Here is a 21,021-nt window from a genome sequence, read left to right on the forward strand (position 1 = left end):
AGAATCGTTGATAATAAATCAAAACAAAGATATAATACTCTTTCCTTACAACTTCAAGTGAGTGTTACTATCTTGTGCGTATTCGGTTTCCCTTATATATTAGTCAAGGTTATAGTAATGTAATTGATGAGTTATGCATGCGTGTGCAGTTTCCACTATATTCTCCTACATATTAAGCTTGAGCAGGGACTAGTAACCGTCTTAGACTCAAGACCAAAAGATCCCGAGGACTATGCAGACATGACTCAAATACTCGAGAAGTAAATTAAATCGATCATTATCCACCATATCAGCAACTTTGTTCATTTCCTGATATATCAAGTAATTGTTTTCTTTGTCCGGCAGGGTTTGGAGAAAATTCACCAGAAAAGCTCCGGGACTGCCGAAGGAGCTGCAATTTAAACACCCGAAAGTAAGTACTATAGTAGCATGTTCCGCGCATCTACTAGTCATTCAAGCGCTAGTTTCATCAATACCATTTGGCATTTTTGCTTATCAGTTTGATTGACCTCTATTTCTTGTAAAGTGGTTGTGGCAGGAACAAGGGAATGATTTCTGTGGATACTACGTTTGCGAGTCCATCCGCCACACGACCTGTGAGCGGGGCTACACTGACGAACAATATGAAGTACGTAAATAACAACATTCACAATTTTATTTTATTACCATCATTTGTGTTGAGTTTCATTCATTCATATATATATATGTATTGACCCCCTTCTTTAAATTAGATGTTTCGGAAGCGGGATGAACTCTTAGCACCAGCTCGCATGCGAGGAATTCAAGAGGAATTGGCGGCATTCTTTCTTGACCACGTGATCCCTGAAGACGGAGAATTCTATGTTGACCCTCAGTCCGTATGATTATATTTGTAAGAGATAATTACTGTATATATGTAGCCGGTAGTGTCAGATAGATATACGAGAACTTGTTGTTCGACCAATCTCTCGGAGAAGGAGAGGTGGTCGATATCACTTCTCTCTGTGTATATGCATATATGTTCATGACGATCTTCTGTTTCCTTCGTTTGCTTACTAGCTAGCTAGCGTGTCTAGTCCTCTCTATATACGTATGTATAGTACGTAGCGTCGACCAAGCACAGACATAACAGAGGGCACTTCTCTCTATTAATTATAACTAGCTAACACAATATATGAAACACCTAAATTAACCCCCCAAAACCCCCAACCCCCCCCCCCTTTCAAAAAAAAACAAAAAACCCAGCCACAGAAGTGCTGACGCGTGGATGCCTATTGGTCCCGGTTGGTGCCACCAACCGGGACTAAAGGCCCTCCACGTGGGCAGTGCGCAGAGCCCAGTCAGGAGACCCTTTGGTCCCGGTTGGTGGCACCAACCGGGACAAAAGGGTCTCCTGACTGGGCTCTGCGCACTGCCCACGTGGAGGGCCTTTAGTCCCGGTTCTGGATTGAACCGGGACTAAAGGGTGGAGGTATTAGTACCGACACTTTAGTCCCGGTTCCAGAACCGGGACTAAAGTCCCTTACGAACCGGGACTATAGGCCCTTTTTCTACCAGTGCTTCCTCCTTGGTTGTGCATGAAGCGGAAGTTCATTATGATGCCAGTGCTCATCCAAGGCCCTAAGCAACCCGGCAATGACATTGATGTGTACCTAAGGCCATTAGTTGAAGAACTCTTACAACTTTGAAATGGAACAGGTGTACGTGCGTGGGATGAGCACATTGGGGAAGAATTTGACCTAAAGGCGTTGCTGTTCGTGACCATCAATGATTGGCCTCCTCTCAGTAACCTTTCAGGACAGACAAACAAGGGATACCGCGCATGCACGCACTGTTTGGACGATACCGACAGTATATATTTGTCTAATTGTAAGAAGAATGTGTACCTGGGACATCGTCGATTTCTTCCGAGCAGGCATCCCGTAAGAAAGAAAGGCAAGCATTTCTCCGGTGAGGCGGATCACCGGACGAAGCCTCGCCACCATACTGGTGCTGATGTACATGATATGGTCAAGGATTTGAAGGTGGTCTTTGGAAAGGGTCCTGGTGGACAACCTGTTCCGAATGACACTGACGGACGCGCACCCATGTGGAAGAAGAAATCTATATTTTGGGACCTGCCCTATTGGGAAGACCTAGAGGTCCGCTCCGCAATCAACGTGATGCACGTGACGAAGAATCTTTGTGTGACCCTGCTTGGCTTCTTGGGCATGTATGGGAAGACAAAAGATACACCTGAGGCACGGGAGGACCAGCAACGTATGCACGGAAAAGATGGCATACATCAGGGTCATGCAAGCTACGCTCTTACCAAAGAAGAGAAGGAAATCTTCTTTGAATGCTTGCTTAGTATTAAGGTACCGTCTGGCTTCTCGTCGAATATAAAGGGAATAATAAACATGGCAGAGAAAAAGTTCCAGAACCTAAAGTCTCATGACTGCCACGTGATTATGACGCTACTGCTTCCGGTTGCATTGAGGGGGCTTCTACCGGAAAACGTTCGATTAGCCATTGTGAAACTATGTGCATTTCTCAATGCAATCTCTCGGAAGGTAATCGATCCAGAAATCATACCAAGGTTAGAGAATGATTTGGTGCAATGTCTTGTCAGTTTCGAGTTGGTGTTCCCACCATCCTTCTTCAACATCATGACGCACGTCCTAGTTCACCTATGCGAAGAGATTAACGTTTTGGGTCCTGTATTTCTACACAATATGTTCCCCTTTGAGAGGTTCATGGGAGTCTTAAAGAAATATGTTCATAACCGTGCTAGGCCAGAAGGAAGCATCTCCAAGGGCCATGAAAATGAGGAGGTCATTGAGTTTTGTATTGACTTTATTCCTGACCTTAAGCCGATTGGTGTTCCTGAATCGCGGCATAAGGGCAGACTGGATGGAAAAGGCACGCTAGGAGGGGAACAAATAATATGTATGTACGGACATTCTCTCAATGAAGCACACTACACAGTTCTACAGAATTCTGCATTGGTGGCTCCGTATATGGATGAACACAAGAATTTGCTACGCTCCAAACACCCGGAGCGGTCTGATGACTGGATTACACGTGAACAAACCAGGAGTTTCGCCAGCTGGTTACAGACACGTACCATGCATGACACCTCTATTGAAGATGACTTGTACTTGTTGTCCCAGTTACCATCTTCGAATATAATGACTTTCAAAGGGTACGAGATAAATGGTAATACATTTTCGCCCAAGATAAGAAGAGCACCAACCAAAACAGTGGTGTCTGCTTTGATGCAGAAACCAAGACAGGAAAGGAAACATATTATGGTTATATACAGGATATATGGGAACTTGACTATCGACGTGGTTTGAAGGTCCCTTTGTTTCGGTGCAAATGGGTCAATATGACACGAGGCGGGGTAACGGAAGACCCGCAGTACGGAATGACAACTGTGGATCTCAACAATCTTGCGTATGCAGACAAACCATTCGTCCTAGCCAATGATGTGGCACAGGTTTTCTATGTGAAGGACATGTCTACCAAGCCAAGAAAAAGAAAAGATAAGGAAGCGAATGCATCATACGATGAGCCAAAGCGGCACATAGTTCCTTCTGGGAAGAGAAACATCATGGGAGTGGATGACAAGACAGACATGTCAGAAGATTATGAAAAGTTTGATGAAATTCCTCCATTCATAGTGAATATTGACCCGAGCATCCCGTTAAATGATGAAGATTTTCCATGGTTACGGCGCAAAGGGACACACGCGAAGAAAAAGTTTCACACCCAAATATCTGGGATGTGATCGGCTTCACTATCATCCCTTTCTTCTGTGTTTCACACCCAGGAGGGAATCTCTGTAATAGTTAGGGTAGTTATGTGTTTTGGCATTTGAAACGCGAAGAAATTTTATGTGCAAACAAATTCTTTCATGCCTTTACTGATTTTTTTAAGCTAAATGACCCTGAAATTGAAAAGCATTTCAAATGAACTCAGAAAAGGTTGAAAGTTGGCATGCTATCATAATTTCACCCACATAGCATGTGCAAAAAAGTAGAGAGGGTTACCGCAAAAACTGGATGCACTTCGTGCACTAAATGGACAATCTCTTTCGAAGTATCAGGGTTTCGGACGAAAACTCATCCGTTACAAAAGGCATTTCATTTTTTTAAATAACCAAAGCATTACCAAATTGAATATAATGATAAAACACACTAATATTAAACATAAGAAAAAAGAATCACTGAAAAATCTATTCTCAAAGTTAAGTTATTCACAAACTAGTGATTCACACAAATTTCAAATAAATCAAAATTTAAACTATTCAAATTTGTAAACTACCGGTACTAACAGAAAGTTTGTAATTTTTTGTACCTAAAGCAAAAATATTCACAAAGAAACTCTAAATACAGCAAAAAAACAACTCAAACAAAAATAAATAAAGAAAAAAAAATAAGAAAAAAAATAAGAAAAAAACCCACCTACTGCGCCACAGCGGCCTGCATACGACTAGAAACCCAACCTGTTGTTGGGCCAGGATGCAGGCCCGCAAAGGCCCAGTAGGCCCATAGGGCATCACAGAACATTTAGGCCCAGTAGGCCTGCTTTGGAGAGGAGCTCGAGGGAGCTACCGCACTGGGGCTTATAAACCAGTGCGGACGCCCCTCGGCTAGCGAGGTGGGACTAAACATTTCGCACCGCACCTGCGCCAGTGCACCCCCTTTAGTGCCGGGTGGTAGCACCAACCGGTACTAAAGGGGGGGCCTTTAGTACCAGTTGGAGCCACCACCTGGCACTAAAGGGGTGTTGTTCCCGCCGCTTGGCCTGGCCAAAACAGGCCTTTAGTACCGGTTGGTGGATCCAACCGGTACTAAAGGTCCATCCTATATAACTAAACACTTCAAAATTTTCAGTTTCTCCTCTGATTCTTCTCCTCCGCCCCGTCGCCCGCCGCCCCCGTCTCCATAACCCTCGTCGCCGCCCGCGTCCCCGTCATCGCCGCCCCGTCATCCCTGTCCCCGTCGTCACCGCCGCGCCGTCCCAGCCGGTCCCGCGTCGTCGCCGTCCCCGTCATCGCCGCCCCGTCCCCGTCGTCGCCGCCCTGTCCCTGTCCCCGTCGTCGCCATCCCCGTCGTCGCCATCCCCGTCGTCGCCGTGCCCGTCGCCGTGCCCGTCGCCGTCCCCGTCGCCGCCCCCCGTCGCCTCTCGCCTCGCCGGTGAGCACACACACACACATATAGCATTGTTAGAAATTTTTCTTTTTTTAGTTATAGAAATAGTTAGTTATATAGCATTGTTAGAAATGTTAGAATTGTTAGAAATTTTTCTGTTTTCAGTTATAGAAATAGTTATAAAATAGTTAGAATTGTTAGAAATTTTTCTGTTTTTTAGTTATAGAAATAGTTATAAAAAAGTTAGAAATTTTTCTTTTTTTTAGTTATAGAAATATTAGAAATGTTATACAAATGTTAGTTATATATATAGAAATGTTATAATTTTTCTCTTCTGTTTTTTAGTTATAGAAATATTAGAAATGTTATAGAAATGTTAGTTATATAGCATTGCTAGAAATGTTATAGGAATGTTAGTTATATAGAAATGTTAGAAATTTTAGTTATCAAAATCCAATCATTAAAAAAATGTTACTTTTTGCGGGCATATAGCTAGTATTTGTTCTCAACGATGCCCAGCCCGCATCCTCGCCCTCGACCCGTCCGCGACGACGTCCGGCTGACCCATGTCCGGGACTGGGCTCCGCCGGGCTGGCACTGGGAAGTGCTACCTGGAGGGGCGCGCCGCTTGATGAGGAACCCGGCCCCGGGTCCCGTCGTCGACCCTGATCTCGTTTGGTGGCGTTTGCGTGGGCCAGTTTCGGTGCAAAGGGAGCCGGCCCCGCCGGAGGTGGTACGTCGCCGTGTCAGGGAGGAGGACGAGCACATCCATCGCTACATGGTTGCGTTAGAGGGCGGCAGGTTCTCCAATACCTGGCAGTTTCTTCAGGGATCTCACTTCAGCTATGATCCTGTGAGGGTTCCTTCTCTTTGGGTGTCCACCGCCCGCGCCACGGGAACCGCGAGTGTCCTAGATTCTTCTGTAGTAGTCAATCTTTATTAGCTACCTAGCCAGTGATGTACTCGATATATAATATTCAAGACGATGAATTCGAGATTATATATTATTCGAGACGATGTATTCGAGATTATATCTATTATTCGAGACGATGTATTCGAGATTATATCTATTATTCGAGACAATGTATTCGATATTATATCTATTATTCGAGACGACGTATTCGAGATTATATTCGATGATGCTTATTATGTACTATGATTGATTCAGTTTTTCCTTATTAATTGATTGCATACATGCATTGTAATTTGAATATATTTCTTTTGGATTAGTTAAACAAAACCTATGGCGGACAATACCGGCAGAGAGGGAGAAGAGGCCCTATTCAATATCATACGCAATCCTCGCGGGCCAGATGATGATCAGAATGAAGAAGATTATGACGGCTCTGAATATCTAAACAACACCGGGGAGGGTGATATGATATTCGATCGCGACGACCGAATTGATGAAGTCGTGAACTATGAACATGACGAAGAAAATGTTGATCTTGAAACAACAAAGACCGGCGAGGTATATATATTTATATAAGCAGGCATCTGGTGATCATCACATGTTTTAAATGACTTGAAGATATATTAACGAATCGATCTTTCTTCTTTCAGCCATCCGGATCGAGCAAATCTTCAGGCAACAGGACGAAACGAGGCCCGAACAAAAAGTTGAAGGAGAGCGTAAAGTACAATATCGAGGCAATCAGACCTAATGGCGAAACATTCGCGCCTAAGAAGATTGCGGACAAGTTCGTTCGTCAGTGCGGAGTTCTTGTGAAGGACCAACTCTCGATCTCCCTTCAAGAATGGAGAGAGCCATCAAAGCCACGTCTAGGAGTTACTTTTGTCGACGACAGACAAAAACAGTTTCTTTGGGAAACGCTCATGGAACATTTCACCCTACCAGATCATTTCACAAAAGTAGATGTGGAGAAAGTCAAGGACGCTGCTCTTAGGAAGATGGCGGTTGCATTCAAGAACCACAAGATTCGTGAATGGGCCAAGTACGTCAACGGAGGAAGGAAGACTCCAGTATTCGAGGGAACACTAGAGAACCAAAGTGCTCATTGGGACGATTTCGTGAAATTCAAGGATTCGGAATTATCTAAGGAACGGTCAAGAATAAACAAGGCCAATGCCGCAAAAAAGGATAAGTTCCATAAGCTAGGGCCAGGTGGCTATGCGGTGGGAATGCCTAAGTGGGATAAGTCTCAGAAAGAGATGCTGGATGCAGGTGTCACTCCAGAAACATTGAGCTGGCCCCCCAGGTGCAGGACTTGGTTCTATGCGCATGGGGGGGAGTTGGACCCGAAGACAGGCAAAGTTTCCAAGAAGGCATGTCTGGACGGAGCCGAAGATAAGCTACTTGTTGCAATAGAAGAGGCTCGTTCCGAGTTGTTCGAGCCCAACAGAGAGAACGACGAGCTTACGCGTGCCCTGGGAAATCCAGAACACCCGGGAAGAACACGAGGCATGGGCGCTATTCCGTGGTATGAGGGGTTTTCGGACTGGAACGCCGACTACAGAACCCGTGCGATAAAGAAGATTGCGGAGGATAAGAAGAGGAAGATGGAGGAGGAGCAGAGGAAGCTAGACTATGAACGCCTTCAAGGCCTAGAATCAGCGCACGCGGACTTGGCAATCAAATTCCAGCGGCAGCAGGAGCAGATCGACTCACTTAGCCATCAAAGGGGGTCTCAGCAGCTAGCGGATGATCCACCAATGGATAGCACCGTCCCATCCATGCCGAGAAGCAGCGTGGGTTCCGCCCCGGGCGACGCATTGCTGGATAGCTACCTAGTGGATGACATCATGGAGAACACTAACTGCGAGCTACACTTCAAAATGAAGAAAATATCCATGAAGGTGGCGGACGCCCTTGCTTTTACAAACCCCCCCGAGGCAACCTTCCATTGCAACCCGATTCCAGCAGGCTATGCTCGTGTCTTGGTTGATGAGGTGGTGGACCAATATTCGGGGCTAGAGCTTGACATTCCTGGAGGTGACGATGAGCACACATTAGGAGAGGCCAACCATCGTATCATCCTATGGAGAAAGGATTGCATCATCTTTCGAAGGCCACCGACACCGCGTCATCCGACTCCTCGTCGCAGTCCGCCACCGAGTAAGCAGACTCCCGCTCCTCCAAGTCCACCAACGCGTCAGGCCACTCCTCCTCCAAGTCTGGCGCAGCTTCAGGCCACTCCTCCTCCAAGTCCGGGAATGCGTCAGGCCACTCCTCCGCCAAGTCCGGCATAGCTTCAGGCCACTCCTCCTCCAAGTCCGGCACAGCTTCAGGCCACTCCTCCTCCTCCAACTCAGCCACATCAGCCGTCTTCGCCGCCTCAGCAATCACGGAAGAGAGCCGCCTCAGCTATGGCGCGCAGCGGTACAAGTTGAGGTAGTACTGCAGGTACAGGCGGAGGCAAGCGATTTCAATATGGTCCAAGCCTCGCGCCTCTTCCGCAGAGGCCTTACGACAAGTCCGAGGAGGAAAACGTAGCCATATCGAAGGCCGAGGTGGAAGCCCATTTTGCACCGAAACCGCCACCGCCGCCAAGGGAGAAAGTGCCTGTGGAAAAGATTGACCACTTCATTCGTATGGCTAGACCACCAGCTCCCAAGCCTGTTGACACAGACTATGAGCGCCACCTCAGGAAGCTAAATCGAGCACGTCTACAGAAAGAGGCGAGCTCGAGCTCGAGCAAATCAGCTGGCAAAAAATGCGGTAAAACCGTTCCCCAGTTGGGAGAACAGGTGGCGCAATCAATCCCCTCGCTTGTTGTGCCAACAACACATGAGAGTAGGCGCGCCCAATATTATTGTGGGCAAACCGTTAACGTTCCCGGGCTGGGCGATGTGGTAATAACCGAGGAGCATATTGCGCAGGCTGAAACCCTCAAGATCACTGTTGGACAACTCCTCGATATCGAGCCCATGTCTCTGACTAGAGAGGAGGAAATAAAACGGAAATATGCCCGGGGCCAATCTTTGGTCGAGCCAGAGGAGGTCAATAAGCTCCCAACGAGAATGTATGCATTGCATCAATGGTACATGGACATTACCAAGATTTCCAATCGAGAGTCCCTCATGGTGAATGTCAAGATCATAGATCCCAAAGGAGAATACTATTACCCGCTACCGCCCCCATGAACCACTTCCAATTGTTATCGTGCTCCGAAGGCACCAATTAGCTAGGCTAATGCCATTGGCTCCGACGGCACCAATTAGGAGAAATTGTATATATATATACATGTGTGTATATATGTGTGAATTAATTAATGATGATTGTGAGACATTTGATGATCGGTTGTACTAGAAATTCTATTTATATATATGCATAACGTGTACAATATGTAGTATCGTAAAATACCAGCAAACGAAAAAGAATTAAATGGAAAACACAAAATGAAATGAAAAAGAAATTATAAACCCAAAACCCCCACCAACATTTTAATACCGGTTGGTGACACCAACCGGTACTAAAGGGCTCCCTGCCCCCGAAGCTGGCTCGTGCCACGTGGTTGCCCTTTAGCACCGGTTCGTGCTGAACCGGTACTAAAGGGGGGGGGGGCCTTTAGTGCCTACATTTTAGCGTCGGTTACCAAACCGGCACTAAAGGGCCTTACGAACCGGTGCTATTGCCCGGTTCTGCACTAGTGTAAAGGGCCTTACGAACCGGTGCTATTGCCCGGTTCTGCACTAGTGGGAGGACGCGGAGCGTGCCGAGCAAGGCCTACCACCCCGCTTCGAGAAATACCATGACAAGCAGACCAGGAACTATGTCAGGGCCCGGTACAAGGAGGACCCGGTAACAAAGGAGCTTACCACAGATCCGAAGACCAGGGCGCTTGAGCGTGTTCTGGTAAGGAATACACCCCCGCATAATTAACTCCATATGGTTGCATTCTAATTAATGAAGCCAAATTTCTAAATGGTTCACATTCCTTCCGCAGGAGACTGAAAGCAGTAGCGCGGGGTCGTCTCAGAGCTCCCCTTGGGACAACACTCTAAATAGGGCGTTAAACGTAATGAAAAATAAGGATAAGCTCAGTAAGCCGTCGTCAGCTGGTCGTGTGGCCGGCAAAGGCTTGTCCACAAAATGGTCGTCATACTATAACGCTGGTGGGCGAAAGGAGAGAAAGGCCAGCTCAGAAAGCCAGTCGTGCGAGGTTCAAGAACTCAAGGCACAAGTGGCGCAGATTCCGAAGATTTTCCAAGAGCAAGTGCAACAACAACTTGGAACGACGCTCACCGCCATTGTGCCTACCTTGGTTGAGGGGCTGCAGGCGTGGATTGCGGGCGGCCAACAGGGGCCGCCCCCGGTTCCCAGCTTCACGGCCAGCAACTCGCACAACGCGCAGGTGGCGCCATTGGTGTCTCTAGCGGAGGCGGTATTGGTGTCTCCGACGCCGGCACGGGCATTGGAGCTTAATGCACCCGGGTGTACGCCGACCGGCACCTCGGTAGCAAGCGGCCCCTCCGTCAGTTGCACGCCCGCCGTTGGCGGTGCCTCGACATTAGCCGAGCTCAACGCCATCACGGTAACTAAGCCTCTCGACCGATGACTTCATCTCATTGCCTTTGACTGGGCATCCCTGACGCCCAACATGTTTTCGCAGGGCGCCGCCGACATTCCATGCACTCTCCTGCACTTCGTGGGCGACGAGTTGATCGATGTCGCCAAGGGCAGAATCGTTCAACCGGGCAACCCCGTGTTCCACGGTAATCCGATGCCACCCACCGTGTATAGGGTTGAATTGGTTTGGGTGCTGCCAGGCTGCAACGAGTTGTTAGCTCCGATTCGACCAGCTGGGGCCGACGAAGATGATGTGATGACCCTCAGCGCCTACGTAAGCTGGCCCCTGCTTTGTCCGAAGAGCCAGATTCATTTGGGGGCGGGGGACACCACCCCACAGACAACACCGCCAGTCGTGCCGGTGCCAAGCCATGGCAAGATCGCCGCAACGCTACCGGACATGCCAGACATCCCTATGGCACAGGATCCGAACATGCATATGGCACAGGATCCGGACGACAACGGTACATTTACCAACGTCGATAAGTACATTGCCGAACATGGGTACGGTGACGAATTCTTCGGGCCTCCTTCTCAAGAACCCAACCCTGAAAAAGACGACCGCGATCTAGCTGGTACCGCGGAGAAACCCAATTGCAACAGGCGTCATGTGGCGTTCAGTTCTCAGGAGACGCCTCCTGCTGTCGCCTTCACCGAGCCTCAGATAGCCGAGGTGCGAAATATTATCAGCCCCAACACACTCAAGAAGGCGGTCTGTGAGCAGAACTCGATCCCATTACAGCAGAAGAAGAAGGGACGGAATAGAAAGAGTAACAAGGGTGCGAGCCGGCCGGCACCGAGTACGATCCATGCTCAGGACGGTCCACCTTCACCTAAGGATATCTTGAGGAGGGTGCATGTGGTGGGTAGGTCGATGCTACCGACTAATCTGCTCAATGCTGCGACCGGTGCTATGCGGAGTCTGCATGACAGTATTCTTTCTTTGGAGAAGCGGCGTATCTCCGAGAATGATGTGGCATACCCGGTTTTCGTGGCCAAGGTGCCAGAGGGCAAGGGCTTTGTGGATAACGCCATCGGGGGTACGATCATCCTGTGGTTTGATGACATCTTCGCTATGTTTAACCTTCATCCGCTACACTACACCTTCGTTCGTCTATTTTCGCTGAGTATGGAGATGCGGATCATTAGAGACAAGACCCCAGACATCGTGATAGCCGACCCCTTCTACATGCGTGCTAAGATCTTGGGCAATGCTGGGGACCGGCAAGTCGCGAGTTCATACCTCGAAGGCGTCATTTTGGCCAACCCAGATAAGGATAACTTCCTCGTGTCTTACTTTCCCGAGTAAGTCATCCCCTCACCGCCCCGTAACATATGATTTCTTAGATTTCGGTCGTTCTTTTTTTCTAACATTCCGTGTTTTGTGCAGTGACACACATTGCACACTCATCCTCTTAAGCCCGAAATATTCCATGGCCACGTATTTTGACTCGGACCGTCAGTCGAAGAAATACTACACAAATATCAAGAAAGTTCTTGATGATGATGTTCTCCCCGGCTACGCCAGATCTGGAGGCACCTTCACCAGGCCAATTCGTAGGTACGACAAGCACATGTTCACCCACAATACGACGTTCCCCTACGTCAAGCAGCCGCCTGGTGGTCAGAAGGATGCCTACTACGCCCTCCATCACATGTGGGCGATCGTACGGGACCATAATCACCTTCTGCTACCAAATAATCTCAAAGATTGGGCCGCAAGCTTTTCGGCAATCCAGGACGTCGACATTAGACAAGAATTCTTTCGCATCCAGTCGGAGTTTGCGGAAATCATCCATCAAGATGTCCTTCGTACCTCGGGGCAGTTCTACCTCAGATATCAACCGTCCAACAGTGATATAGACACAACGCTACAAATGCAGGCTGACAACTCCCGCGATTTCATGACCATCACGAGAGACGGCATCTTCATCCACGCTCCGGTCACTGAGCCGAGTCGAATGTAGTGATGCTATGTGTAGTTCTGAAATATCGATTAGCTCATGTTGTAATTAAACTTTACTGAACTTGTATGTCTCTTTGGTTTGGACAGTCGTTCAACTTAGATGTGATCGATGCTATTTATTAGTAGGACCATGAATCGTGCTATTAATGTCTTGCTTTTCTCTTTCGATCCTTTTGTTGCATACTTATATATTGCTTATGTATTGTCTGTGAATTGCTACTAACGCTTTGTTTGGCTAGTGCATAGAGATGCCGTCGTATGTCGTGTACAAGGGTAAGGTTCCCGGATTCTACGACGACTGGGAGGAGTGTCGGAGACAGGTTCACCGTTTCAGCGGTAACAGTTACAAATGGTACACCACTAGGGCGGAGGCGGAATCTAGATACACGCGCTATCTAGCGGGAGAGAGCAGGGAGCGGAGGAGGAACCGGATGAAGACCAGTTTCATCGCGATGATGCTCATCGTGATGACCGCAGCTCTCTTCTATGTGATGGTAGTTTAGATGATCGATATCAACTTGTAATATGAAGACAAACTCGCTACTCGCGGTCTCGAGACTTGTAATGTTCTATCTTTGTTCGGTCTTTTGAATTCGGAGACTAATACGATGAATTGTATTCAGAGACTAATCTTCTATTGTATTCGATGAATCTGCTGTTGATGTGTGGTGCTGTCTATATTCTGTCTAGTAATATATTTTGTAACCTGTGCAAATATCAGAAAAGAAAAAAATCCCTAATATTCATACTAGTGGCGCACCACTCAGCACTTTAGTGGCGCACTGCAAAAAGCAAACTAGTGACGCATCATCAACTAGTGCGCCATTAGTAAGCCAGAGCACATGGGTAAATATTGCCCCCTGGGAGGCATACTAATGGCGCACCTGTGGTGCGCCATTAGTAAAAAATTCTAATGGCGTGATGCTAGTGGCGCACCTGTAGTGCGCCATTAGTAGCCAAAACAGGTGAGCCACTAGCAGGCCTTTTCCTAATAGTGTAATTTGAATACAAGAATGCACATGTTTTCAACTTATTACAGAGACCAACTTGCAAGTCAAATTTGCCATGCCCTATAATTTCTATGAAAATGTTCATCTACTATACACTAGAAACCACTATTAAGATATTGGACGTGTCTAGCGGGCAAACGTGTGCCCGTTAGTGCCCCCTGGCAGCCTCCCATATTAGGTATGTTTTGGTCCCCCCTCAGTCCAGATTTGGAAAGGAAAGGGTTCACCGTCTCCCAGGTCCCTCCGTCCACCCAGCTTCTCTCCCTCCCTTCACGCGCTTCACCAAAAGCAGTGCCCCCTCCCTCCTTTCTTCTTCTCTCCCAAGCTCTCCCCACGCCCTTCTTCTTCTCCCTCTTCTTTCTTCTTCCACCCCATCGTCTTGTGTGTCCCCCGGACCACCCATCGAAGAGAAAAAAGCACCTGGCCCTAATCCCCCAATTGCGTGCACGCCGCAGCTCCCATGTGTTTTCTCTCGGCTCCCCTTGCACCCAACGCCCTCTTCTCTCTCTCCTCCATGGTTTATGCCCTTCTTCTCCCCCACACAAAACCATTCCCACAGTCAGAAGGACTCCCTGCGATTGTTACCCCGTTACATGTACTAAAATACTGAAAAAAGGTATCCACCCATTTGCAAACGAAGGAAGAGACATGAGGTGATTTTCTCACTTCTTCTCCCCTTTGTTCTCCCTCATTTTTCTCCCTGGTCCCTGGGCAACTAGTATCTTTTTTTTGCACTACACCTGTTGCAGAGAAGAAAAGAACCAAAAAAACGAAGTGAGTAACTACAATGCATATTTTAAGCAAAACATGTATTGACAACAAGCAACTCTCGGCAAGGGATGAAAAAACAGAATGCCTGCTCACGTTTCTCTTTTGTTTCCAAGTACTGGTTGTTGTGTGTTTAGGCTTGCTTTTGGACTAGTAAAAAAGTGTGTTGGAAAACAGAAAGGAGCGGCAACTTTTATGGTTGTTTTAAGCAAACAAAGTGGTAAAAACAAGCAACTCGCATGTGTGCTCTTGTGTTGAGGGTGAAAAAATATGGGGTAAACACATCTCTGAATTTTAATTTGCTTTGTGCACAGCTATTTTTAAGCAAAGTCCAGTTCAATGATTTAGCAACTCTAGAAAGCAGAAGCAAGTTCTAGGGGTGTTTTGAGCAAAAACAGTGTTAAGAGCAAACAAACTCATGTGTGGTCATGTGTTAAGGGTGATAAAAGAGGGCTAGAAGCAACTATGAATTTTAATTTGGTTTGTACATTGCTGTGGTGATAGAATTTAGTTTTTTTTAAAGCACCAACATCTAGGTGGGTTGTTTTCAAAGCAAGTCCAATGCTGGCATTAATCAACTATGAGCACATAATCGGTAAAATCACACACGATTGGTTCCTCTCTAGATAGTAAAGCAAGTAATCTACTAGTGCATGGTATGGAGATTACCTGGAGAGTAGCTGCTCTAGGCCTTCCATGGCTTTGATATTTTTGTATGTGGGTCCTGCAAAAATTGAATGAAACAAAAAAAACTAATGTTTCTTCGTAGCTTTTCTCCTCTAAAGAAAGCTACAATGGTGTTCGGTTCCCCAAGAAACCATGGTGAAGCAAAAAAATAGTCATAGACAAACATAGTAAGGGAAAAATTGCAAGGACTAGGTAAAAAATAATCATAAAAACACACAGTAGTAGTTTTGTTACTGCTGGAAGAATAAGACAAAAGAAAAAGCAAAAATAGTTATATGAATTTGCTGATACTGCTACTTTTAGTTTCTGGAATAGAACACACATTTCTATCTTAAAAATCTTATTTTTGGTGAATTTTTACATCCCAAGACACTTGAAAAACACATCTGTCCCAACAAAAGGCATGCCTTCTTCCATCGTTCCTTCAACACGTAAAAGTGGCCTGCTAGAAAAAAAATAGTAAAAAAATATATTAGTTGCCTGTGTTCATTATGTTAGTTGCTTAATTCATTCAATTAACTTGCTTTTACCCACCTATTGGGGGTAAAAATGTAAAAAAAAACATGATGTTGTTATATCAGTTGCCTGTGTTCCCTATGTTAGTTGCTTGACTCATTCAATAACTTGCTTGGAAAAGGGGGGAAATTGTTTGATCATTTTGGGTAGTTTGAAAAAAGACTGTGAGAAGAGAGATGCAAAGTTTGCATCATTTTGAGGCAAATACAAGGCTATGGTTAGGCAGTTTACAAAAATTCCTTGGGCAACTCGCACCGTGTGTAGCAATTGTCTGTATTTAGTTTGCATCATTTTGAGGCAACTACAAAGACAATAGTTAGGCAGTTAACAAACATTCTTTCAGCAACTCACATGAAAGAGCATATGTAGCAACTATATGTAATAACTTTGCAGGAAAGGGCAAGTTTGCGTCATTTTGAGGCAACTACAAACGCAATAGTTAGGCAGTTAACAAACATTCCTTCAGCAAAGCACACGAAAGAGCATGTGTAGCAACTATATGTAATAACTTTGCAGGAAAGGGCAAGTTTGCATCATTTTTGAGGCAACTACAAACGCAATAGTTAGGCAGTTAACAAACATTCCTTTAGCAACTCACACGAAAGAGCATGTGTGGCAACTATATGTAATAACTTTGCACGAAAGGGCAAGTTTGCATCATTTTGAGGCAACTACAAACGCAATAGTTAGGCACTTTACAAAAATCCTTGAGCAACTCACACTAGCGGAATAAGTTAGGCAAGTTTTGGCACTTAGCCCCCCCCCCCCATCATGTCCTCTCAGTTTCTCATAGGTTTCTCAAATTATAAAAAATATCGTTGAGCAAGTCTTGGGCAAAACATAGAACCCAACACCCCCGGCAGTGGATCTCTAGGCAACTCGCGCCAGCATCTCTAGTGACTAACTATTATGCGTTGGGCAAGTTTTGGGCCAAAAAAAACTAGCCCCCTTGGGAGCGGATCTCTGGCAACTCGCGACAACTTCTCTAGTAGCTAACCATCATGTGTTCGGCAAGTTTTGGGCAGAAATAGAACCCAACATTCCCGAGAGCAACTCTTGGGCAACCCGCGCCAACATCTCTAACAACTAACCATCATGTGTTGAGCAAGTTTTGGCTAAAAAATATACCCAACACTCTCAGGGGCGGATCTTGGGCAACTCGCGCCAACATCTCTAGCAACTAACTATCATGCGTTGGGCAAATTTTAGAAACTTCCGGCCCAAAATCGCTGACGACTCCATCCCCCGCATCCCGAGGCCGCAAACCACCCCTGCGCTCAAATCATCGATTTTCCCAAAAAAACAGACCACACACACCCTCTTCAACTCGTAGACATTTTCAAAAAAAAAGACTGGTTGTCATTTAACCAACTTCGCCTTTATACTGCAGAAAAACTAACTGGTGGGGAGCTTTTTATCCCAAGCAACATGTCTCTTTGTCACAGGCAACAAGTGGTCGTCGTTTAGGCAAGTTACATCTTATACCAGACAACTAATGATTCTTATTAGGCAACTTTGCCTTTGACTGCAATAGCGAACGCGAGGAGGTGGCATTGAGATTTTAAATAAACACATATTATCGATCACAAAAAATCTCTAATATAACACAGAAACAAACGATGGTGAAAATAGTTCAGTTCTTCAAGAAGAGATGTCATTTACCTCTTGAAGACAAATGAACATGGTGTCGCTATGCTAGCTTCCACTTTTGGTTCCTTCGACATCCCTCTTGCAGCGGTGAACAGGTCCCCTTGCCTCTCCCACTGGCCACAACTTGTTTGTGCATCCCTCATCGCCGCACCCTGTAAATTGGCCAACACTGGAAAATTGAAAGGGATTTAAAACGACATCTTCCCATCTCTCGCAAATCATGCCTGCTATAGAAAAGCTTGTAGTATGTTCAGGCAACTACCTGGTAAACAGGAATATTGGGTGAAGAACATTACTAACAACGATAGTCTATAAGCAGAGTGGCTGAACTACAGGATAACAGGAAGCTGTAAACAAACATAAAGAACACAATGGTAAATCAATTGAAGCAGCTAGCACTGAAAGTAAAGGACACAAAAATCTTACATAATATTAGGAGTACTAGTGAAAATCCGTTGCTTCTTCATCGGCGGATTGCATGATGTGCAACCTCGGCCTGAACCTTCCTTTCCTGCTACATCAGCCGGCCGGCAGCCAACATCCATCCAATTCAGTTCAGTTGACACGGGCTGAGCAATCTTTTTGTCTGAAGATTCGTTGACACGGGCTGAGCAATCACCCTACAATGGAGGCCCCAACAATTGTCGATGTAGAGCAACTGCAGTCCAGTTCAATTGTAGAATCAATCACAAGCCAGTATTTCCCTGAAATTTGCCTAAGTGGTGGATACAATTTGCCCGCTTGCACTGAAAATTTTGTGTGAAGAAATGGAGAGCAGATTCAGTCCCTCCCCTCCCCTCCCAACGGAGCAACGAAAAGCATATGTGTATGCAGCAAAACGCATGAATATGGCATCATGATGAGCATTCTTTTTTGAAGAATCGCTAAGTTTAGTCATTAATCAGATCCGCTATGTACCTCATGTCGTCCAACACGACGCCATGCTCCGGCACTTCAAATGGAGCGCCCAAGGCGTCTGGGAGCGGTGGTGCTCGGACGAGCTGCACGTCCGCGACGTTGTCGGCCTTCCTGCAGACGGCATCGTTGTCTCTATGGCCGTCAACGACGCGCCCCTCGCCCGCTACATCTACTTGGACGTGGACGCCCCTGACGAGATGAGGTCTGTCGGGCGCGCCCACTTGTATTGCCGCGGGTGCTGGAGTGGCAACGTGTGCGTCGCCGATGGGGATGGCGACCGGTGCTTGTAGATTTGGCGCCGAGAGCCTGTCGATCCGGTGCCTGGACATGGCCTGCTCCGCCGCCATGGTCCTCGACGACCTCACCCAATCACGGCGGCGGTTGAAAGATCGTGGATGTCGCCTAGAGAGAGGGTGAATAGGCGTTTTAAAATAATTACGATTTAGGCTTGAACAAATACGGAATAAACCTAGCGGTTAATTTGTCAAGCACAAAACCTAAAATAACTAGGCTCATCTATGTGCACCAATAACTTATGCTAAGCGAGATAAGCAACTATGTGATAGCAAGATATATGACAAGAAATAATATGGATATCACAAAGTAAAGTGCATAAGTAAAGAGATCGGGTAAGAGATAACCGAGGAACGCGGAGACGACGATGTATCCCGAAGTTCACACCCTTGCGGATGCTAATCTCCGTTTGAAGCGGTGTGGAGGCACAATACTCTCCAAGAAGCCACTAGGGCCACCGTAATCTCCTCACGCCCTCGCACAATGCAAGATGCCGTGATTCCACTAAGGGACCCTTGAGGGCGGTCACGGAACCCGTACAAATGGCAACCCTTGGGGGTGGTCACCGAACCCGTACACTTTGGTAACCCTTGGGGGCGGTCACCGATGCCCGTCAAATTGCTCGGGGCGATCTCCATAACCTAATTGGAGACCCCGACGCTTGCCCGGAGTTTTACACCACAATGATTGAGCTCCGAACAACACCAACCATCTAGGGCGCCAAGGCACCCAAGAGGAACAAGCTCTAGTGTGCCCAAACACCCAAGAGTAATAAGCTTCTCAAACTTCACTTTCACGTATCACCATGGAGAACTCAAACCGATGCACCAAATGCAATGGCAAGGGCACACGGAGTGCCCAGGTCCTTCTCTCTCAAATCCCACCGGAGCAACTAATGCTAGGGAGGAAAATGAGAGGAAGAACAAGAAGGAGAACACCAAGAACTTCAAGATCTAGATCCAAGGGGTTCCCCTCACATAGAGGAGAAAGTGATTGGTGGAAATGTGGATCTAGATCTTCTTTCTCTTTGCCCTCAAAAACTAGTAAGAATCCATGGAGGGATTGAGAGTTAGCAAGCTCAAAGAAAGTCAACAATGGGGACAAAAACGAGCTCAAGAGATAGAGAATCTGCCCATTATGTACAGAATAACATAGGAGCGGTACAACCTCTATGAGCACCGGTACAACCGGTAACAGGCAATAAGCGGTACAACCGGCCCACAACTGCCCAACAATCGCACCACAACAGAGACCAGTCCGGTGATAGAGCGGTACATGACCGGTACAACCTCCGAACCAATTCTGGAGCGGTACAACCGCTCCAAACACCGGTTGTACCGGTCAAGTGGTACAACCTCTCCATGGGGCGGTACAACCTCTCTGTGTAAAACAGGCAATATCAAAACAGTCACAACTTTCGCATACGAGCTCCCTAAAAAAACTTAAAACAATAATTTCCCTAAAAAAAACTTAAAATAATAATGTCTATGAGTTGCCCGTGGTGCTCAATTTTTTCCTCCTTTTTTACCCAGGAGCTTCTTATCGAAGTGTTCGGCATGCAAAAGTATGAATGCTTATATGCAAATAGTAGCATGAACACCGTATAACTGAATGCATAAATAGGTTCAAAAGAATGTCATTGATCATATTTAGAATCTTACTACTAGCAGCTAGCTAGCAAGTTGGATAATAAAACATTGAAATTCGGCAAACCGTATCTTCCAGAAAGAACAAATATATCGACCGTAGCCTGAGAAGATTTGTGAAAAAAAGGGAATTCTGCTTCAAGAAAAATCAGCGCAAAATGAAATTGGCTAGCTGGCCTGTTGACTCTTCATTCCCAGATGCAAATTAAACAAGTGAAGCGAGCACCAAAAGTCTATGTCAGCATATATATAGGAGCATGCAATGATCGGCACAGCAACAAAACATACGTACATAAACAGTAAGATAGTGATGTACCGATCAAGATATCAGTTTTACTGCAGTAACATAACAAGCTAGTCGATGAAAAGCACAAGACTACTTTCAGTATCTATACGAGTAGGCAAGTACTTAGGCATTGCTCTTTTTTTTTGCTCATAGCTAAATTGAGCATATTTTAGCCAGCACGGTGGGTTAATTAAGCGGCACGAACGTTCATACTAGCTCCCGGTTGCAAAAAGCACACCTCGATCGATCACTGCCTCATATATTAGGATGGATACATTCATACTAGCTCTTGTCGGGCAGGGTTCCAGATTCGTTCCGCCGGCGACCAGGCACGAACGTGCACTTCAGGCGGCAGGCGCGCAGTCATAGTCGTCATCGTCGTCGTCGCCGTCCGACTCGGCCTTCCTGTGCCGCCCGCCGCACCAGGCGTCACACGGCGCGGCGGCGTAAACGGCATAGGCAGCAATGCCGCCGTCTTGGACGACGATGTGGCTCATGATCTTCGACGCCGGCGCCATGAGGAGCTAGCTAGCTTGATTATGCAGCCGAATCACAAGCTTGAGGTCTAAGCGCAAGCTAACTAGCTGGTACTGGCAGTGGTGTTGGTGATGCTAATGCTAGCTGTGTTGGTGT

At 46.6% G+C, this 21,021-nt stretch overlaps 1 protein-coding gene across 7 annotated transcripts; it reads right to left on the reverse strand.

Annotated features, from left to right (window-relative positions):
- Positions 1-13,547: 13,547 nt before the first annotated feature.
- LOC125542603 (uncharacterized) lies at positions 13,548-19,835 on the reverse strand. 7 transcript variants are annotated; one of them, XR_015618064.1, is made up of 7 exons: positions 18,804-19,835; positions 18,163-18,564; positions 17,671-17,902; positions 17,507-17,591; positions 17,257-17,396; positions 15,061-15,520; positions 13,548-14,363 (listed from the first exon to the last, which is right to left on the reverse strand). XR_015618064.1 is itself a non-coding variant. In XM_087546215.1 (5 exons), the coding sequence occupies exons 2-3, from the start codon at positions 18,507-18,509 to the stop codon at positions 17,860-17,862; spliced, it is 390 nt and encodes a 129-aa protein (XP_087402341.1). In that variant the 5' UTR covers positions 18,510-18,564; positions 18,804-19,835; the 3' UTR covers positions 15,281-15,520; positions 17,257-17,413; positions 17,671-17,859. The 7 variants fall into 7 exon arrangements, 2 of the variants coding, with proteins under 2 accessions (XP_087402341.1, XP_087402342.1); XR_015618063.1 differs by having other exon boundaries at positions 17,257-17,413; XR_015618061.1 differs by lacking the exon at positions 17,507-17,591 and having other exon boundaries at positions 13,551-14,195; positions 14,290-14,363; positions 17,257-17,413.
- Positions 19,836-21,021: the final 1,186 nt, after the last annotated feature.

Source organism: Triticum urartu, chromosome 3A (genome assembly GCF_056163025.1).
Source record: "Triticum urartu cultivar PI428250 chromosome 3A, HENAU_Tu73, whole genome shotgun sequence".
Classification (NCBI taxonomy): domain Eukaryota; kingdom Viridiplantae; phylum Streptophyta; class Magnoliopsida; order Poales; family Poaceae; genus Triticum; species Triticum urartu.

What these genes read in the sequence shown, in the direction of transcription:
- LOC125542603 (XM_087546215.1), bottom strand. Translation starts at nt 18,509, where the DNA reads ATGGCGGCGGAGCAGGCCATGTCCAGGCACCGGATCGACAGGCTCTCG. An exon ending in GTCGTGTTGGACGACATGAG is followed by an intron (nt 17,903 to 18,162) that starts GTACATAGCGGA and finishes ACTGGACTGCAG; the next exon opens with TTGCTCTACATCGACAATTG.